Source organism: Lonchura striata, chromosome 5, assembly GCF_050655825.1.
Source record: "Lonchura striata isolate lonStrDom1 chromosome 5, ASM5065582v1, whole genome shotgun sequence".
NCBI classification, from domain to species: Eukaryota; Metazoa; Chordata; class Aves; order Passeriformes; family Estrildidae; genus Lonchura; species Lonchura striata.
The window spans coordinates 17,507,660-17,527,013 of record NC_140707.1 but is presented as its reverse complement, the minus strand read 5'-3'; the positions used below and the strand labels follow the sequence as shown (position 1 = coordinate 17,527,013).

Sequence of the window (19,354 nt, the reverse complement as noted above, 5' to 3'; positions counted from 1 at the left end):
AATCACCCCAGTGCCCCACTTTTTCCTAAGTCACCAGCTTTACAAAAATGAAACCAAGATTAGAAGGATGATCCAAAACTAGCAACTCTCAGTGTAGGCAGTTCCCAACAGTTACTGAGGATGAAAACACACAACAGCATGACAAAAACATTCTTGTTCACTGAAGCAGGTGCTTCACCAAAGCCTCTGAGTCAAGTGGGATCCAGTGCACTGACCCCTTTCCTGCATGCTGGTCTCACAAAACATCTTTTGAAGAACTGGCAAAAACAACTTTAAGGAAAAAAAAAAAAAAAAAAAAAAAACCAACACAAAAAAAAGCCACAAACACCAACAATGCAAAGCACTAGTGATAAATACCCATTTCTACTTGCTCCTACCCTTCTAAAAACACTCCTCAGTCCACACAAGTCACAAAAAGATGCAAAAATCCCCAGAAGGATAATGCTAATTATGGGGATCGTCTCCAAAAAGAATCATTTCACTGCCAAGCAAAGAAATGCTTCAGGTACTTGTCCCTGCCTACCTACCAAGGGCAAAGTGTAGATGTCAGCAGATACCACCAATTTTTTTGTTTTGAGCTATGGGGATAAATTCACATAAATTTCTCTTCATATGCTAAGAAAATAGAAGACTTCACAACGTGCTCCTGGTGTCAGGAAGAGGCCCAGAACCACATCCCAGCACTTTGGGAGCTCAGTCCAGCCACGAGCAGCAAGGCTCCAGGCAGAGACCCACGTGCCTGCACTGCTCCCACCCAGCCTGAACGATGGGGCTCAGTAAGCTGGGGGCTCTGCCAATGGAAAATAAATGTACATTTATGTTGTTGAGGCAGGATGGGAATGGGAAGACTGACTTAGAAGGTTGTTGAGAGTAAAACTCTGGTTTATTTAAAATATACTGTTCTTTTATAGAGAGATTTGTGAGGACCAGTTGTATTGGTCCTGAAGTGAAAATAACTTACACTATTGGTGGAAAGTGCTTGATGGACAGTGATAGAACTTAACTATAAACAATGTGAACAACAACAGAGAGAAAGAATTATTTACATTCTTTTCCAACTCTTTCCCAGGTTTCTGCCTGGCTAGAAACTCTCCGTTTCTCTTTGACTGAATCTGAAACCCACACATTTATGGCAAGGTGCTAAGCTGGAACTTTGCAGCTCTCTGCATTTGAACACTGGGGTCTAGAATCACCTGTTCTACCTGCCAGAACCCAAAAAGAAGGGTCAAAGCACCTCCCCCTTCTCTGAAAAACTCTGCTACCAAGGAGAAGCAAAGAGGGTATGATGTATCCTCACAAGCATGGCTCTGCTTCTGAGTATTCTCACCAGCAAGAAAAGACACTGTAAATGTTTCTGCCTTGCTAGCTCCACTCAGAGACAGTAATAAACAGTAGGAAATCATGTTCAACAGCACAGCTTCCTAAATTATGATTATTCTTCGTAATTCACTTTTTACATGTTGCTTCAAACAGTGTTTCTCAAGAATAAGATCTGTCTGCAGTGAAATGCTTGGTGATTTTAATATGCAAGCCTCCTACAGAGATGATGTCTCATTTTAATTATTGTTTCGGTTTAATGGGTTTTCATTAAATTAGAGGATGGAGCAATTACCAGGGTGAACAGCTAATGTCACAAAGGTAAGTTCCCATGACTATACAGCAAAAGCAGTTCCACTAGAGGAGGTGGAAAAACGGTGTAATTCAATGCAAACTCTGCTTTTGCATCATACAAAACCACCCCTGGCTATAGGTGCTCATTTATTGCTGTCATTTTGATATACATGTTTGCAAACCAGTTTATAAATGGGTCTCTCCTAACAAAATTCATCTAGCGTTAAAATTATATATACATATAAATAAAAATCCTTTCAGGAAGCCACTGCAAACCCAGCCCTAAAACTCCAGATGCCAAGGGCAGGAGAATTTTGAGTCACTGAAGAAACCAAACAGAGAATACTTATCAAATCATAGTTTCTCCTCAACCACTAATTTAGCTGATTTAGTGGCTTAGCATCAGATTCTTCACGTCTTGAAAATTGCCTGCACTTGAGCACCAGCTAGAGTGACCACACTCATGCTAATTAAGTAGATGTCAGAGAGTCTCGAGTCCTTTGTTTTATCAGGGTTTCAAACTGAAGCACGGCAGCTGAGTGCTGTGGAAGGAGCAGAGCAGCAGGTACTGCACCAGAGTTGGAAATGAATATGTGCCAAGAGGAGAGGCAGCCATGGAGCTTCCCCAGCCCTGCCAGCCAAAGGTGGCTGAGTGCTGAGTGCTGAGTACAGCCACAGGTACCTGAGTACAGCCACAGGTACCTGAGCGCTGAGTACAGCCACAGGAGCCTGAGCACTGAGTACAGCCACAGGTACCTGAACACTGAGTACAGCCACAGGTACCTGAGCGCTGAGTACAGCCACAGGTACCCGAGTGCTGAGTACAGCCACAGGAGCCTGAACACTGAGTACAGCCACAGGTACCTGAACACTGAGTACAGCCACAGGTACCTGAACACTGAGTACAGCCACAGGTACCCGAGCGCTGAGTACAGCCACAGGTACCCGAGCGCTGAGTACAGCCACAGGTACCCGAGCGCTGAGTACAGCCACAGGAGCCTGAACACTGAGTACAGCCACAGGTACCTGAGCGCTGAGTACAGCCACAGGTACCTGAGCGCTGAGTACAGCCACAGGTACCCGAGCGCTGAGTACAGCCACAGGAGCCTGAACACTGAGTACAGCCACAGGTGCCTGAACACTGAGTACAGCCACAGGTACCTGAACACTGAGTACAGCCACAGGTACCTGAGCGCTGAGTACAGCCACAGGTACCCGAGCGCTGAGTACAGCCACAGGAGCCTGAACACTGAGTACAGCCACAGGTACCTGAACACTGAGTACAGCCACAGGTACCTGAACACTGAGTACAGCCACAGGTACCTGAGTACAGCCACAGGAGCCTGAGCACTGAGTACAGCCACAGGTACCTGAGTACAGCCACAGGTACCTGAGCACTGAGTACAGCCACAGGAGCCTGAGCACTGAGTACAGCCACAGGAGCCTGAGCGCTGAGTACAGCCACAGGTACCTGAGTACAGCCACAGGTACCTGAGCGCTGAGTACAGCCCAAGGTGGCTGAGCAAGCACAGGGGCAGGAAGCTGCAGCAAAGCCTGCACTGTGAAAATTCCTGTGCCTCTCCTCCCTCCAGGGCTTTCTCCTTGTCCTCTCCACCCCCAGGGGCAGAATGAGCAGGGAGAGCACTGGCAGCAGCTCCGCAGCTGCACAAGAAGGGGCAGCAGACGGGTGACACTCCAAGGCCAGTGACTGACACTGTCACCCACCCAGGGACCAAAATCAGACCCTGCAGCCAGGAAGGGTCTTTGGAGAGGTTTGCTGTCAACAGCAGCTCCCACTTTGCTGAGGCTGCACTTACCTGTTACTCCAGGCAACTACTTGAACTTACTTCAAGTATTTTAAGCAGCTGCTGAGCTCTTCTCAAGCAGGCTCCCTTCCTTCCTCGAGGGATTCATGCTGAAATCAAGCCTGTTTACAAATGCTTGATCCCTTCAATTAAACGCTTTGTTGAAATGCTCCAGTTGTTCACTATCACTAAAAGCACATAATCTGCTCTTAAATCATGTGAGTTAATCAAATTACATGTGTTGTCAGTTAATTAGTTCAGGAGTCACTGATTGTATCACCTTTTCCAATGTTTACCTACATTAGATAAGGTTATCACGTTGCTGTGCCTATAAAGGTTGCTCTTTGCCAATTTGGAAAAAAAAATTTTAACAGAAAAAACATGGACTTACACCAGCAACACTGTGAACAGAGCCAGTGGCAACACTGGGACAATTCAGTAATTGTCAAGAACCATTCCATTTTGCAGGAGGAATACTGGTCACTCCAGCGACCTATTTCTAGAATATATTAAATACTTATGTCACACACAAATAACAAGCCACTCAAAAATATGGCTTCATGCAAAAGCAAGCTAAACAATTTTTTCCTCCCCTTCTACAAAGCATTTTCAAATATGCTTGAAGTCACACAAAAATATCAGAGATTACTTTTAAAAAATTACAATATATACCAAAACTTGAAAAAATACATTCTGCATTTGTTTACAGGAAATTTAAGGTGGTACCAGAAGGTGAGAAGCCCCTAGAACCAAAAATCAGACACAGAGGACAAGTTTTGCAAATAACTAATAATTGTAGGTTTGGCCTTATTTCCTCCCACTACAACTCCAAATGTGTTTGTAATCCAGAAATAAAATATAAGGTTAATAGAAGAGAGAGACTGATCCATTAATATTTTTGAGCAGTATGTAATAATTCTGATTTCTCATTTAGCACTCTTCTTTCTTCCAGGTAATAATAAATACTGCTCATAATTTGTGGCAACAATATTAAAAAAAAAAAAAAAAACAAACACAAGTACTTCTGAAGTGCTTTTTGATTCCTGATTTTACTATGAATTTAACAGATACAGTCAACAAGTAACCCATTTCAACAAAATTTTAAGATCCAGATTCCACAGGAGTAGGAAACAAGCAGCATGCTAAGTTACTCTGACTTTGTTCAAAATCCTGGTCTAATATCAGCGAAGCCATACAGAAATTAGAATTTGCCTCCCTGGTGAAAACCTGCACTCTTAACTGTGTAAATCAAAATACTACTTGAAATAGTTCATTAAAAGGCAATTTTCAGCTGAGTAGAAATCTGACTTGGTTTCTTCACTGTGGAGGGAGGTTACTATGCCTAATGCAGCTAACAGACCTGGGTACACACACACACGTTTTAATTTCATTTTATCACATGAATAATCCAACTAAAGACAATGAAATCATCCTTGAAGTTTGAAGTAAGCATATGCTGAAGTGCTCTCTTGGTTCAAAAACTCTCAAAGCCTTGACAGTCTAAATAGTTTTTTAATTACTTTTAAAGCATAGGTCATGTATTGCCGAAATGTTATGATTTCAGGGGTTTTTTGTACTCTATAAATGATTTATACAAACATTAAACAACACGTGTTTCATGAACTAATTCTCCCTTTTGTTTTCTTTCCCTGAGGAAAAAAATCACTTCCATGTTATTGCTAAAGCAAATTAAATCCTGGGTGTCTGTTTTATTTATTAACTGCATGATAATAACATGAGGCATAATACATTTGTGAGAGCCCTTCTCCACTGAAGTATAATTTCTGAATATAAACATAAAGAGGCTGACAGCAATATTCTAGATGTCTTTGTTTCTTGGAACATACATAGGCACACATTTATATTTTCTCCCAAAAAAAAGTATAAACACTATTAGTGAAATGTTTCACAACACCCACAACAAAGACCCATAAATAACTAACATACTTAGTCATTCTCCATGAGTTTTACATGATTGGAGAGATTTAATAATTTCTTTTAAAAAGTCACAATAATAACTGTTTTATCTTTTTACACCATAATTATGATTTGGACCATTGCTTTTCTTATTTCACCCAAGCATACCACAACTCATGAATAAAATATGACAACTTTGATAGCATCCATTGCTGTGGGTTCATCCGTAACAGGAAACGTGATTGGGGTACTAAGAGCTCCCTTTTTCTCCATAATCTTTTGTTTCTGAAAATAAGCTTTTATTTAAATAGAACTGCCTCGTGTGCCACCTCTTCTGCATTCCTTGCCATTAGCAGCAGCACCAGCAATAATGTTTACTTTTATTTTTACTGATTACATTTTGAAGCGATTAGGATGGCACGGAGCAAGGTGGGCAGAATATCTCATCTGAAAGCTGGCACTCACAAGACATCAAAAACATTAAAAGCAATGCCAGTATCAGAGAACAAAAAGCTAAAGCAGAGGACATGACTTAAATATGAGAGAAATGCTATTATAAAAGCGAAACTCTTTTTTTTTTTTTTCCTGGCTCCATAATTAGTTAAAATGAAGGAAAACTAAATTTCTTCCACCATTTCCCAAACAAGATCACTGTAACTAATGCTCCTTCCACAGCTTGTCAGTACATTCCCTGAAAAGGAAGGCTTGGGATAAATGCAATACATGAGGTTTCAAAATCATCAGCATTTACCAAATTGTTCTAGAAATATCATGTTTTAAGGCTGTGCTACTTCGCTTTCCAAACAGCCTGATGAGCATCTGTGGAGACCTCCACAGACCACGAAAAATCATGACACATGCACACACAAATCCCACTCCCCTCCCACACATCTTGGCTTTATTTTCCCCAGTCCTCAGGAAGAGGTTTTAAAATTTCAGAATTATTATTCACAATGAGCTGAATTAGAGAGAGAGAAACAGAGGCAGATATGAATGCCAGCTGTAGACAGAAGCAACAAGTATTTAAACTCCGAGATCCAGTTTTTATATGTGTTTCACTTAAAATATCTTTATGTTGTGTACATCTTTATGTTACATTCCAGTTCACAACAATGTTTTAAAAAATGAAAATAAAGACGTAAAAGAAGGGGGCTGCACCATACAGAACTAAGGTCTGCAACACAAATTTACCTCCTTTGGAAGTGTCTGTTCTGCCAAACAGAAACCTCACAGCTTCAGAGGGAGGAGCCACCTGCATGTGCAAGGGAAGACAGGCTCTAAACAGCCCCTGCAGCTGCAGTGATCCTCTACAATTTTTCCTATTTACAGTACAGGGGACCCACAGCAAGCTCTGCTGTAATTTAAGAAATGTTGCCACAGAGGAGGGAGGATGGGGGACAGAAAACTGTAAGCAGAGACTTTTAGGAAGCAAAACCAATTCTGAGCTATGGTACTTACAGCTCTAAAATAGTGATTCACAGATCCCTGCCATCAGAATTACAGGACCAATTATTTTAGCAGATATGCAGCCCATAAATAAGGATATCATCCCATGTTGGAGTGAGCATCAGGTACCAAAAACATTTTTTTTCCATTCTATTAAAAAAAAAAATAAAACCCTAATGCACTCTGTATCTTTGAATAGAGCACAAAAGGCAAGACAATCACATGATATAACACTATAAAACCAGCACAGTATGACATGAATACTTCCTGCCATTTATGTGGTGAAAATGAAAAAATAACAGAAAAAATGTCCCCCCTTGTGTGTCATTTATACACCCACACCACAGGTGGCAGGATTGCTCTAGAATTTGGCAGAGAAGTAGTAGGTTGAGGTCTCAGGTAGCATCTAATCTTTATTCTTGATAGATAGCTCAGGACAGCAGGATTTTTCACCATGGGAAATGGTTCCTTCACTAGGCCTGGTTGTATATGCCTTTGTGTACTTCTTTAAGGTATAAAATCTTAAAAAGAAAACTCGTGAAAGTAATTTCAAATAACACCACTTCCTTTTAGGCAAAAGATGTCACTGTGTTTAGAAGTAATTTAATCAAGTAGGCCAAATGTAAATATTTTGCTCAGTTACTAACAAGTTTCTACTAAAATTGGTTTAAAATTTAAGATATCACCACCCTTGGGGTCAAAATACACAATAATAGGCCACTCTGTTTGATTGCCTACAGTAAGAACCCAGCTCTTGAGCAGTGCTTTTCCCATCCTCTGCATTTCAAGCAGTTTTAGCTCTACTAATGCTCCAGTTCTGCCCTCTTTTAATGCAGCATCTGTCCAGAGCTGCAATAGGAGGTGCAGGGCCTTGGGCAGGATTCTTTACCCAGGACCTGCCCCAAGGTGCCAACTCTGCTCCACCCCAACTTCCCACAGCTCTGACCAGCACCTGGGCACATCTGACAAGATGCTGCAGAATATTCTTACTCCACTTGAATACTTGTTACTAAATAAGGAGCTAATTACAGTGTGGTACAGCTAAAGAGTATCCCTTTGCCAAAAATCTTTGCATGGAAAAGAGGGGTTTTGTTGAAGGAGGTATTTACAGTGTGGTATGGCTTAAGAGTATCCCTTTGCCAAAATCTTTGCATGGAAAAGACGTTTTTTGTTGTATTCTTATTTATTATTCTTTTATATATATATATTAGTCCTGCTTTTATCTGAGTTACTTTCACTGCAAGGACCAGTGGAACACCCTTACTAGCAGTATCAGCAACTAATTTCTGCATCCCCCATCTCAGCCCATTAAAGAGCAAAGAACTTTTCTTCCTTTTCTGCTTATCTTCATGACAGGACTTTGTCAACAAGTTGCCAGAAGCATTGAAGGCTTTTAGCACACTACAGAAGTACTTATCCCACTTCCCCTCTGTGGCAAATGAAAATAGATAAGCAGCACAATTATTGTCTCCCAGGAAAGCAAAAATAACTGTCAAGGACAGAGGCAACGTGTGCTCAGAACTCTCTCTTAATCATGACAGACATTATGGGAAATCCAAAAAATGTCAAGTAACAGGAGGCAGCATGACAGCATTCAGGACGGGGGGGGGAAAAGGTAAAAGTAGAAATTGATCCCTGTTGTTTAATGTGACTAGGTTTCTATTTTAGTCTACACTTACGTGGAAGCAGCAGCGGTGTTTGAAACAAGAGAATACTGAAGGAGAAACTCTGAAATTATTTACAAGCTATACCTTCATATCAATATGTTGGATAAATTTTCCACCTAGGCAAGTTTCTAACATAATTCAAATATTAAACAAGAAACAGCCAAGACAGGATGGATATATAAGAGTATTTTAAAACTACCTCTGGGAACTAACAAAGTTAATAGTAGTTTATGTATCTTCAAAGCCTCAAAGCATTGGTTAATAATTATGTCTCAAGTGATCTTTAATTTCCTCCATTGAAAGTTATTCATCTCACTCAACCCTTCCTTCCTAGCTCATTGTACTCAATTCCAGATTATTTCTCTGTTCTGAAAATTGTTTTTGCAATGAAAAAAGTCTCACTTAGACTAACTATTTAATTGAAAGAAAAAAAACTGTATTGTGTATACCAAAAAAAAAAATATTAGCTATATTAAAAGATTAGCTATATTAAAAAATACGGATATATAATGTATAAGTTAGGCAGATGTTTGAATTAAAGTATCACAGGAAATCCTTGCTCAACCCTCTGGGGATGCCTATTCCAAAAACTTTCTTAATTATAGGATCACACAGCCAGTGATCACAGGTCACAGCCAGTACACAAAGGAAAGAACACAGAGTAAAAACCTACTTAACAAACAAGGATCTTAAGTTTTGTTTTATTTTTATTGTTCAAGACTCACCTTGAACAGGAAATCCACCATATTCAAATGCTTCCCTGAAGGCAGAACACACCAAGCTAATTACTCCAGCATCACTTGGAGCCCAGGACAGGCAACATGGGGTGAAACCCCAAATTTACCCACTCCTATAGGAACCAGAGCAGGCCTACACAGTGTGGCACATCAATGGCAAAATACCTCACTCTGACCTTGAAAAAAATAAAATAAAAGCTCACAGGTTCAAGGAGCTGGCAGAGTTTCCATGAAGACAAACCTCTGGTGAGCTGCAGGACACCTCTGTGGGGGGACATACTGCTGGTTCTGGCCAGCCCCACCTCAGAGAACAACCCAGCAGCACCTCAGGCAAAGTGTATTTTAAAAGAAAAAACAAAAAAAACTCGCCCAGATGGAGGGGGCCAGCTGTGCAGGCACAAAACCAAGTGACGGTGGGCAATACCTGGTGAAAAAAAAAAAAAATTAAAACCAGGCATTCTTTTCCAGCAGTGCAAGGGTCATCAGCTGCTTTGCCACGTGAAGGAGGGGGCTGCCAGCAGCCTCAGAGGCTCTGTCCAAAAACCCTGGCATTCCCAGCAGATGGGATATTGGGATGCACCACCATGGAAAAGGTACTAGAGCTGCTCTCTCCTGTCACAGCTGAAGGCAGAACTAAGATTTCCAGCCACCATGTTGTGCCTTCCTAATTCTTCTGCTGCTGTAAGATTTCTAGTCTGGAAAAACAATACTGCTGATAGTTAATATTTGCTATAAAGGTAGCAGGAGAGATCCCACAAAAAGCAATGGCTCTTGTCTCATTATCTCATATAAAGAGGGGCTGACGCCTGAATTCCAAAATTGAAGTTTATTTTTCCTACTCACTGCAGACCTCCCACCACCTACCCCAGGAAGAGCAATGACATGTTTCCTCCCTGAGCTGCTATCTGCTCTCTCTCACCAGCCCCTGGCTGTTTTCTGAGCTCTGCAGCTTACACACCTTGCACATTGTGCTGGTACAACAGAGTTTAACACTTGAAGTGGATTGAAACCTTGGTCACAGCACCCAGGCCACCAAAATTGAGGGTGAGGAGTTCAGCACAGATGGACAAAGGCAGCAGCCATCACCTGGCCTGGGGATTCAGCCAGCACAGCCCAGTGCTGAGCTGCTGACCCCAACACAAGAAGCACATCCTGAAGTCTGTCCTACCAGAGGCAGAGATGTTTTATTCCTGATAAAAAGGGTGTGTGCCCCCTCCTGATGACAAGAACAGTTCAGGCAGCTGTTCTTATCCACCAGCCTCAAAACATGGCAAAGCTGGCCAGCATTCAAACCTCTCTCAGTTGGGCACTGCAAATCCTGACTTTGTGGACTGAGATTCCTGGAGTGGAACCTGGAAACATTTCTACTCTCTAAGTGAGGAATTAGTCTAAAAAAAGGCAGGATTTGTAAAACACTGAAGGAAAACACCAACAGAGAGGATTGCACTTCTTCTGGAAGCTCGAGAGTCTTGTGGGAGGCACCTCTACTTGCCTTGGAAGTGCAGCTTTGATCTCTCTTTTGGCCTGAAGCAGGACAGTCCTTTTGTTTCAGGAACTCAACAAGTTTCACTCTTTTTTTCTCACAAAAACATTGCCTTTCCCTGTGCTTTAAGGTACTTGTTATTCTTTCACCTTTCCTGTTGGAGCCACGACTGTACAGAAAAGAACTCAGCAGCCTGTAGTACAAAGTGGGAATAAGGAGCACGACTGAACTCTGTGCTGCAGGAGCTCCAGGCCAGGTGTTTCTCTTAAATCCAGTGGCTGTTTGGTAGAAGTCAAGAAACAGTCAAGAACAAAGCACTGCACATCTCCAGACTTTGAACAGCACTTGCTGGTTTCTTTTGCTGGGTGTGAAACGTAGTAGATGTAGTAAAAAGACCATTCCTAATTTAAAAGCTAGGTTGAAAAATAGTGCCAGATTGCTAGTAAAGGAAACAGCAAAGCCTTAATAAACTCTCAGGAGTGGGGGGGAATTGTTTTGTAAGTAAAGGCTTTAAGTCTCTGTTAATGCCAAAGAGACGTTGCAGGAAGAATTAAAAAGAAATAGGCATAGCTGACAGGTTGTAAAAGGAATAAAATTTTACTTCCACAGCACAAACTGAGCATGGAACAAAAGTTAGACTGGTTAAAGGAATCACATCATTTAACAGCTAGGCTAAAAACTGGTCTCAGTCTACCTAGAAACAGGATGACCAGTTAACATCCTTTTGCCTTATTTATCATCAGAGCTTTCCTCTGCCACTGAACTCAAGATCCTGCTAAGTCCAAGTCAGGACAAGCCCTACTTCCCTGCTAGCTGAAACAGAGAACAGGACTGAGACCCAGCAAGGGAGCTCAGGGTTTCCTAATGTACTATTTACAATAGTTATTATTTACATTAATTGTATTATCTACAGTTAACAGTATAATCCTCTTCTGATCCTGTTCATTTTTCATGCCTGTAAGATACCATTTTGGAGATGTCTTACATTCAGTGTTTGTAATATGTTATTGCAAGGCATGTTATCATTAGGTGAAAAGTTCATATTTTCAGTATATTTATTTCAGTATATTTCTTTGAGATTTTCCACCCACCCCCAAAACCCTTTCCTTTAATTCACTGCCCTCCTGGCTGGAGGTGAGAAGATGTGGGTCAGACATTCTCCAAAAGCACCCATCAAGAATCTCCATTCACCCTCCTCTGCCCTTTCATGCTGGAGCAAATCACCTGCCCACAAAGACATCTTCTCCCATGTTTGCGTGTAAAAGTGAATAAAAGATAAATAATTAAGACACCAGAATGTTATAGATCTTAAGGATCAGACTGTTTGCAGAATTGCAATTATGAATTATCTACATTTCCCCTGTTTATTTCCTCATCCCTCTTTCACAGAGAATGGAACTGAAAAATTCAAATAATGAAACTGATCGATCAAAAACCCAGCTGAAATACTCTAGCAATCAAAGTCCATGCCCAGCAGGACAACTCAGATGACTACACTTAATTATAGGTTTCTATGCTTTTCTGAATTAGGAACAGATTTGCTTGCCCAAAGGCAACCCACATCTCTCAATTGCCACTTTGGTTCTACCACGCTGTCACACAATTTGCAACAGAGCTGAATTTGTTTCTTAGCCTACAAATCTGTTTCACACAGAAATCTGAGGTTTGGCCGTTCATACCAATATTATTAAAAAATTAGAATAGTCCACCAGATTTACTGGGATGGTCTTAGACTGAAATCACAAGATCTTCAAAGAAAAGTCTTTCTGCATTTTCTCTAGGATAAATTAAATCATGACATCACTCCCCAGAAACAAACAGTATGTCATTTATGGTAAGAGAGCTGTCACTGATGAAAAGTCAAATTAAAAATAATATTTTCCCTTTTTTTGCCTGTATATCTTCATATCATCCATCTTTTTCATTTCCTCTTTTTGTCTCTAAAGGCAACTGAAAGAATGCTCAAAACTTAGAAAGCTTTCTCTTTCAAATAGTTTAATTCACAGAAAAAGAATTGCTTAGGAGAACATCCCATATTTTCCTGGACTTACCCTGGACACAAAACTGCCCAGGTTGGGGAAAAATAACCATTTCTCTACCTCCAAGATGTAAACTTGCTGGAACACACAAAAGAACACCCTCAGTTTGAACAAGCACTAACTTCCAGGCTCTTCTCTCCTCTGGGAGAGTCGTGTGGGACCAGGGGGTTTTTTGTGGATCTCTGTGGAAGAAAGCATTGCTTCTATCTTAGACATGGCAGTTTCCTATAGACCCTAAGTTCTATAGTGGTTTTAATCAAAATTTAGTATCTCCTGGTTGCAGTTAAAGGACGTGGCCCACAGCTGGACTGTAGCTGTAAAGTCATTCACCTCTGCTAGAAAAAGGGAGCCCATACAGCTGCCAGCACACTGCTGGCATTTAGCAAATAACTGCAGGAACAAGGAGGGAAGGAGGCAACAGGGCAGCTTCAGACTTCCATCCCAGCTGACAGCAAAGGCCCAAGGACTGATGAGCTTTACTGAAGACAATAATTTTCCTGAGCCACCTTCCAGCAACTTTTACACCAGAGGTGATACTCAAGAAGAGAGCTATTTCTGTGTGCATTATTCTGTTCTGCGAATTAAAAAAACAATTTATGTACCTAACTACAATCTTCATATTATTTATTCATTTCATACTGTGAATGTTTGTTTATTGCTCCCCATGAGCATCTATCTTTCAGCTTATCCGTTCATATGGATTTTGTAAGTTCCACCTTTTTTAAACCAGCCCTAAGTTCCCAGACTACAGATGGATGGCTCCAAGGAGAAAAGAACAGAATATCCAAAACATCTTCACCATGAGCCTTTCAAAGCTACTTTCAGTATCAGTGGTCTCAATCCAAGTCTTGACAAATATATATTGGACTTCTTCCCTATGGCTCTGGCCACCAGTCTGTGAAAACTCACCACAATTCACATTGCAACTCACCTGCATGGAATAGCAGTTGGAATTACTAACATACTTAGGCCATTGCAGTCCTTAGAGGAATGACTATAATATTATTTGTCCATAATACACAACCATGGACTCAGGGTATCAAGAGAAAAAAAATTACATCTCTAAATGAAATGAATCAATGCTGCTCTTCTGGACACTAATTTGGCAATCAGTGAAAATTAAGCTACTTCTTGTATCACAGAAGACAGAAAACAAATCCTGAGGTGGTCTCCAGAAGCAGCTCTGCTCTGACTCCTGAACTGGCCTTGGCCAGATAAAGAATGAACTAAGATTACAGACCCACTTTCCTTATTTTTTACACTAAAGTCAGCTAGCACCGCAGATCCAGAACTGAAGTTAAATCAGATCATAATCATTTACCTCTGAAAACAGCTACGGAAGACAGATAAAAAAAAGGGAGACACTAATATGCACACTTCAACACTGACTGAAGCACAGTAAAGAAAAAACACAGGAAGCCTCCACAATAAAAATGTTTCCAGCAGTGCTTTAATTCACATGTTAATCTCAAGTCATATAAATGTCTTTCCTGCCTAATTAGCATATTGTAGCAACTCAGTGCTTCTAGCCCATGGGACACTGTCCCTTAATCTAGACCTTACTTAAATACATTGTAAACTACATCCAGAATTTCATTCAGTAAAAATACAAAAAAAAAAAATCATTTTCAAACACTTCACAAACTTTATATTAGAATACTTAATGAAGAGGGAAAAAAACCACAGACTTATCTTGCCATTGATCCTCAGCATGGGAACTTAAATACAAAACTGTTCTATTACTGCCCCTTTAGCAGTTTTCATAAAGTTGATTAAAAACTTGCTACATTACCAATCAGTATTAACACATGAAATGCCTCCTCATAGTTACACATCTTTAGCTATGTGTCTCTCTGCATGTATAAGATCACAGAGAAAAAACTCACAAGTCCATCCATTGGAACCACTCTGACATATTTAGTGAGAAATAAATATTGGGGAGTATTGAAAAGGTACCCAAAATTCCCTTGCAACTACCTGACAGCACACACACAGAAAAATAGCATTTGTGTTTCAAGAACTAATTCCAAGAAACAGAAATAAAAGAAAGCAATAGTTAAGCAAGACCACCATTACAGGAAACCACTTAAGTATCAAAGTTCTCCTGAGCTCATGCAGACAAAAAGCAAGATAAGAAAATTGAGGATGTTTCTCTCACCTTGGAATAAAAATGCTTTGCTGGCATTGTGTAGTCCTGACACTTGTGTTACCCCCAGGGTTGTATTCACCAGATCCAGCTCTGTGATGATATCAATTTGTAAGTCAGGATCCATTCCAAATCCTACAGCTGTTAGAGGCAGAGAGAATTAGATCAATTTTTATTTCAAATCAGGTAATGGAAAGAATAGAGAAGAATATCTAGCACAGACATTTCTAGTACCTTCCCACTCACACTGTACACAGTAATTACTTATAAGACAGTAACTGTGCTGCAGGAAAGAGAAAATATTCTATTCCAAGTCTTTCAGTTAAGCTGTTTCCTTCCCAGAGATTTTACTGTGCACGTGTTAAAACATTCTAAAACTAATACTTTTATCCAGCATCTTCAAAAGGTTAAAGAGTAATAAATAAAAGCATAACCATGAGAGAGAGATTTGCAGCATTCCACTTCTGGCCACACTATTTCCAGGGAGATGTAAGGACTGAAAACTTCTCTCACATTTCCTGCCTAGCTGTGACTAAGAGCTCATCACCTAAACTTAATCCATTTTCCTTACTGGACCAAAGGAGCATCGAGCAGATCCAGCAGCAGGGCAAAGAACGCCCTCCTGGAGCCTTAGGTGACTCACCAAGGTGTTTAATACTGCTCCTGAAGCACACCTCTGCTGCTGCCAAAGCTCACATTCACTCACTCCAACCAGCTGAGCACCTACTGGAAAAGCAGAGTTCTAAACCTGAAATTCATAAAAGGCTTATGCCCAGGAAAAGCCTGGGTACTCTTCAATCTAGCAGGGACCTGATGGGATTGGCATAAAAGACACAGACTCCAAAAGTCTGAAAATGTTATGTTGAAGGGTGCAGGGCAACTTGATGGCTTAGCACACCAAATTGATCAAACTTACCTCATTTTTTCTAGGGATGGGAAGAGAGAGGCCTAACCTCAGTGTTTCTCTCAGCACAGCAGTAAGAGTGACATGAAATCTGTGCCTGAGACACAGGTCAAATATCTCATGTGGAATCCAAACTCTTTCCTAATGACATTTTTCACTAACATCATTAGTAACAGGCTCCAGGAATGAAATCCTGACACAGCTGAAGTCAATGCTAAAAGTCCCATTGACTTCTATGGAGCAAGGACATTACCTGTAAAGCACGTCCAGATTGATTTCCACTAAGTAGACTTCACACTCAGGCCTAAATTGATTGATTTGTTATTCCAGGACTATACTTCTAGATCATTTAAGCAGCAAGTACTCTAGCTTGATTCTTTGAAAGGCTCTGAGAAATTACTGAGGTGTACAGAACGAACAAGAAGTTACATATACTAGTCATAAATCTTTTGTGCTCCAGAACTTTCTCTTTTCCTCAAGGATGAAAAGTTGACGGAATAACATGTTGTACTAACATAGAGGATTCTACTCCATAAGGGACAGAGCACTAAAAAAAACCCTGAAAATACAGCTTCAGGAGGTCTCTAGCAACCTTACTCTACAAGGAAAATTAAGATCTAGAGGCATCTGATGGAACTGAAGCTCCAAGAGTGCTGACACATCCACACACACAGTGCTTACACAACGATATGGGGATAAGCACCTTTTTGTAAAAAATTTGAATTGGGAAAATATTAGAAAGCCCAGATGAACTTCTCCAAAGATAAAAACTTCCCAGATAATCAGCAACATCATCAGGCTTTTTGTGCTAACTTTGACTTCCACCGTAGGCACTCGGGCACTGAATGACCACAGCTGACATTGTCCACACTGGTGGACTAAAAACACCTTCCCCTCCTGGAATAACAGCCAGCACCAAAAGAAGGAAGGACTTGTTATTCTTCTAAGGTTTTCACTCAGCAGAAGAGCAGCACAATGTAAATTGTGTGAACTTACCTATCAGCCGTGCCTGTGAGAAACAGAGTTTGCTGTCCCTCGTTAGAAAGGGGTTACATCTATTCAGATCAGCAAGAATCTAGTAATATGAAGGGAGGTCAAGTAAGTACTAAAACTTGCTCAACAGAAAGGACAGACTGTGTTCAGCAAGCCAAATCTCAAACCCATTAAAGTAAGTGAAAGCTCTGTCACAGCCATCAACAGGGTGGGGACAGAAACCATAACGAGCAAGTATGGGCACTGCCATAAATCACAGCAGCTCCACTGCTCTATTAAAGCTGTTTATTCCACCCTGAATACCCAAGGCTCAACAAGTATACATCACTGCATCTCCACAGGCTTCGATTTATGCCAACAAAGGATCTTGTGTGACAGCTTCAGTGTGTTCTCTTCCAGCTTTTAAAATACTCTGGAAAGCACAGACCGTTTCTTGTGTCACAGTAACTATTTAGCAAGAGCCTACACTGCTTTAAATACCTAGTCATTTTCCTGAGCTGGGTCTTCAAACGGCAGCAGGCACTCAAATGCTGAGTTAATAATTAATAAACAACAAATCAGCAGCTTCAGTATGATAACCAAGTCTCCTTTTCCCCTGTGGTCTCCCCCAGTCTATCAGAAAGATACCACATGCATATCAACCACACTTGCATCTAGTATTTTATGCTGTCTCTTTTCAGTGGAGCAAGTAGCTGGAAATGCCATCTCTTTCTGAAGTAAAAATTAAGCATCAAACAGTCTGCTCTCACCAGAGAGCTGTGCAATGCCTGGGCCCGATTCTGGATGATGTTGCTTTTAATTCCTATTTAAAGTAATTGGGCCATTCCCCTTAAATCAGTGGCTTACACAAGCAACAGTCCAAATGCTTCAGGCAGGTGGGCGGGAGTAGAAATCATCTCAGGACTTGGTGGATTCAGCCCAATGTGAACTGAAGGTACTACAGTAGATTAGAGGATTAAGCCATATAATTATGAATGATGTCACTAGGAAATCCCTAAAAGAAATTAATTCTGCCTTACAGCTCTGACAGCTTTTATTCTCTGCTTCTGCCTTTATCACTTACACCCAAGCACCAGCAATCATGCCATGCTCCATCTAGCTAATGTGCAGCCATGCAACATATGCAGCACATTTATCATCTCCTCAGCATGTGCAACACGCTGCTTGGGGATGGAAAAACTTTTACTTAAAGCAGGCTCAACACAATCAAACCATTTGCCCATACCCACGTGAAACTAACAAAATGGTAAAGAGGCTCTGGAAGAGGCATTTTGCTCTCTCCTCTGACAACTTTGATGGCAATTGTTGCACACAGAGAACTTTCCGAGTAGTAGAGTTTCGGGTCCTGTTGACCATTTAAAATCTGTATGCACTATCAGGGGTAACACCACTGTGAAAGGGACGGGCGGTATTTTCTTCCAACTATTTTTATGCCGCATCCCTCTGCGGATTTTGATGAGGTTACAATTACTATAAGAATTTAATTATAAAACATTAATTCCTTTGCACTTTTGACAATTGCGCCGGGTGGTTTCCCTGAGAACAGCTGCAGGCACCAGGGAGAAACGTGCCCCTCAGCAGCTCCCGCCGAGGAGGAGCGCTACTCGGGGACCAAGAACAAAGCCTTCGCAAGGAACGAGAAGCGATACTTGGATCGCGCAAGGCTGGAGGGGCAGCGGAGCCGGCACGGTATAACGCGCTGGCAGCCGCATCACGCCCATTCTGCCGCGCCCCGCTGCCGGCACCGCGGGCAAGAACCACGGGCGGCAGCGCCGATAGCACCGCGGGCAGCACCGCGGACAGCACCGCGGACAGCACCGCGGATAGCATCGCGGACAGAACCGCGGACAGCACGGCGGATAGCACCGCGGACAGCTCCGCGGACAGCACCGCGCACCGCCCGCCGCCGCGGCGCTCCCGGTGCCCGCGGGGCGCATCCCGCACGCCGCTCCCGCAAAACTTTCCCACGGCTGCCCCCGGCCCCCGCGGAGCGGCCGCCCCGCCGGGAGCGAGCCCGGTGCGCCCCGCCGGGGGATGCCCGGCCCCGCCGCGGCTGCGGGGCGGCTCCCGCCGCCGCCGCCCTCCCGCAAAGTTTCCGCCCGCCGCCGGCGCGCCCCGGGCGGCGGCCCCGGCCCTCGCCGCCCGGGGAGGCGCACCCACCCCTCCCACGGCCCCCGGCCTCTCACCTGCCCCGGCGGCGGCCGCACACGCCCAGAGGAGCAGGAGGAGACCCATCGGCGCGGCGCGGGCGGCGGCGCCCGCTCGCTCCCTCCCCGGCCGCCGGCAGCTGCTGCGGAGCCGCGCCGAGCCCAGCGCGGCCGAGCGCAGCCTCGGAGCGCGGAGCGGCTCCGGCAGGAGGCGGCGGCGGCTCCGCCCGCTGCCCAGGCGCGGCCCGACGCCCCCGCAGCGGGGGCTCCCCGCCCGCCCCCCGCCGTGACGCGCGGCCCCCCCGGGCCTCGCCAGCGCCGCCGCCCGGCCGCGGCCGCGCTCCGAGCCGAGCCCAGCGGCCCCGAGCGGAGCCGCCTCGCCCCGAGCCGAGCGGAGCGGAGCCGCCTCGCTCCGAGCCGAGCGGAGCCGAGCGGAGCCGCCTCGCCCCGAGCCGAGCG

The 19,354-nt window shown here is 43.0% G+C and overlaps 1 protein-coding gene across 3 annotated transcripts in view; it reads right to left on the bottom strand.

The window, feature by feature from the left end:
* The window catches only part of NELL1 (neural EGFL like 1), a 286,520-nt gene extending 267,406 nt beyond the window's left edge, over nt 1–19,114 (bottom strand). For 2 of the 3 annotated variants that reach the window (XM_021528531.4, XM_021528532.4), the window contains exons 1-2: nt 18,935–19,114; nt 14,864–14,992 (exon numbers count right to left, since the gene is read on the bottom strand). In XM_021528531.4, coding sequence (XP_021384206.3) covers nt 14,864–14,992; nt 18,935–18,983 — 178 coding nt within the window. In that variant the 5' untranslated portion in view covers nt 18,984–19,114. The remainder of the gene's footprint in view (nt 1–14,863; nt 14,993–18,934) is intronic. The other variant, XM_021528533.3, reaches the window with a different exon arrangement.
* Between the last annotated feature and the right edge of the window lie 240 nt (nt 19,115–19,354).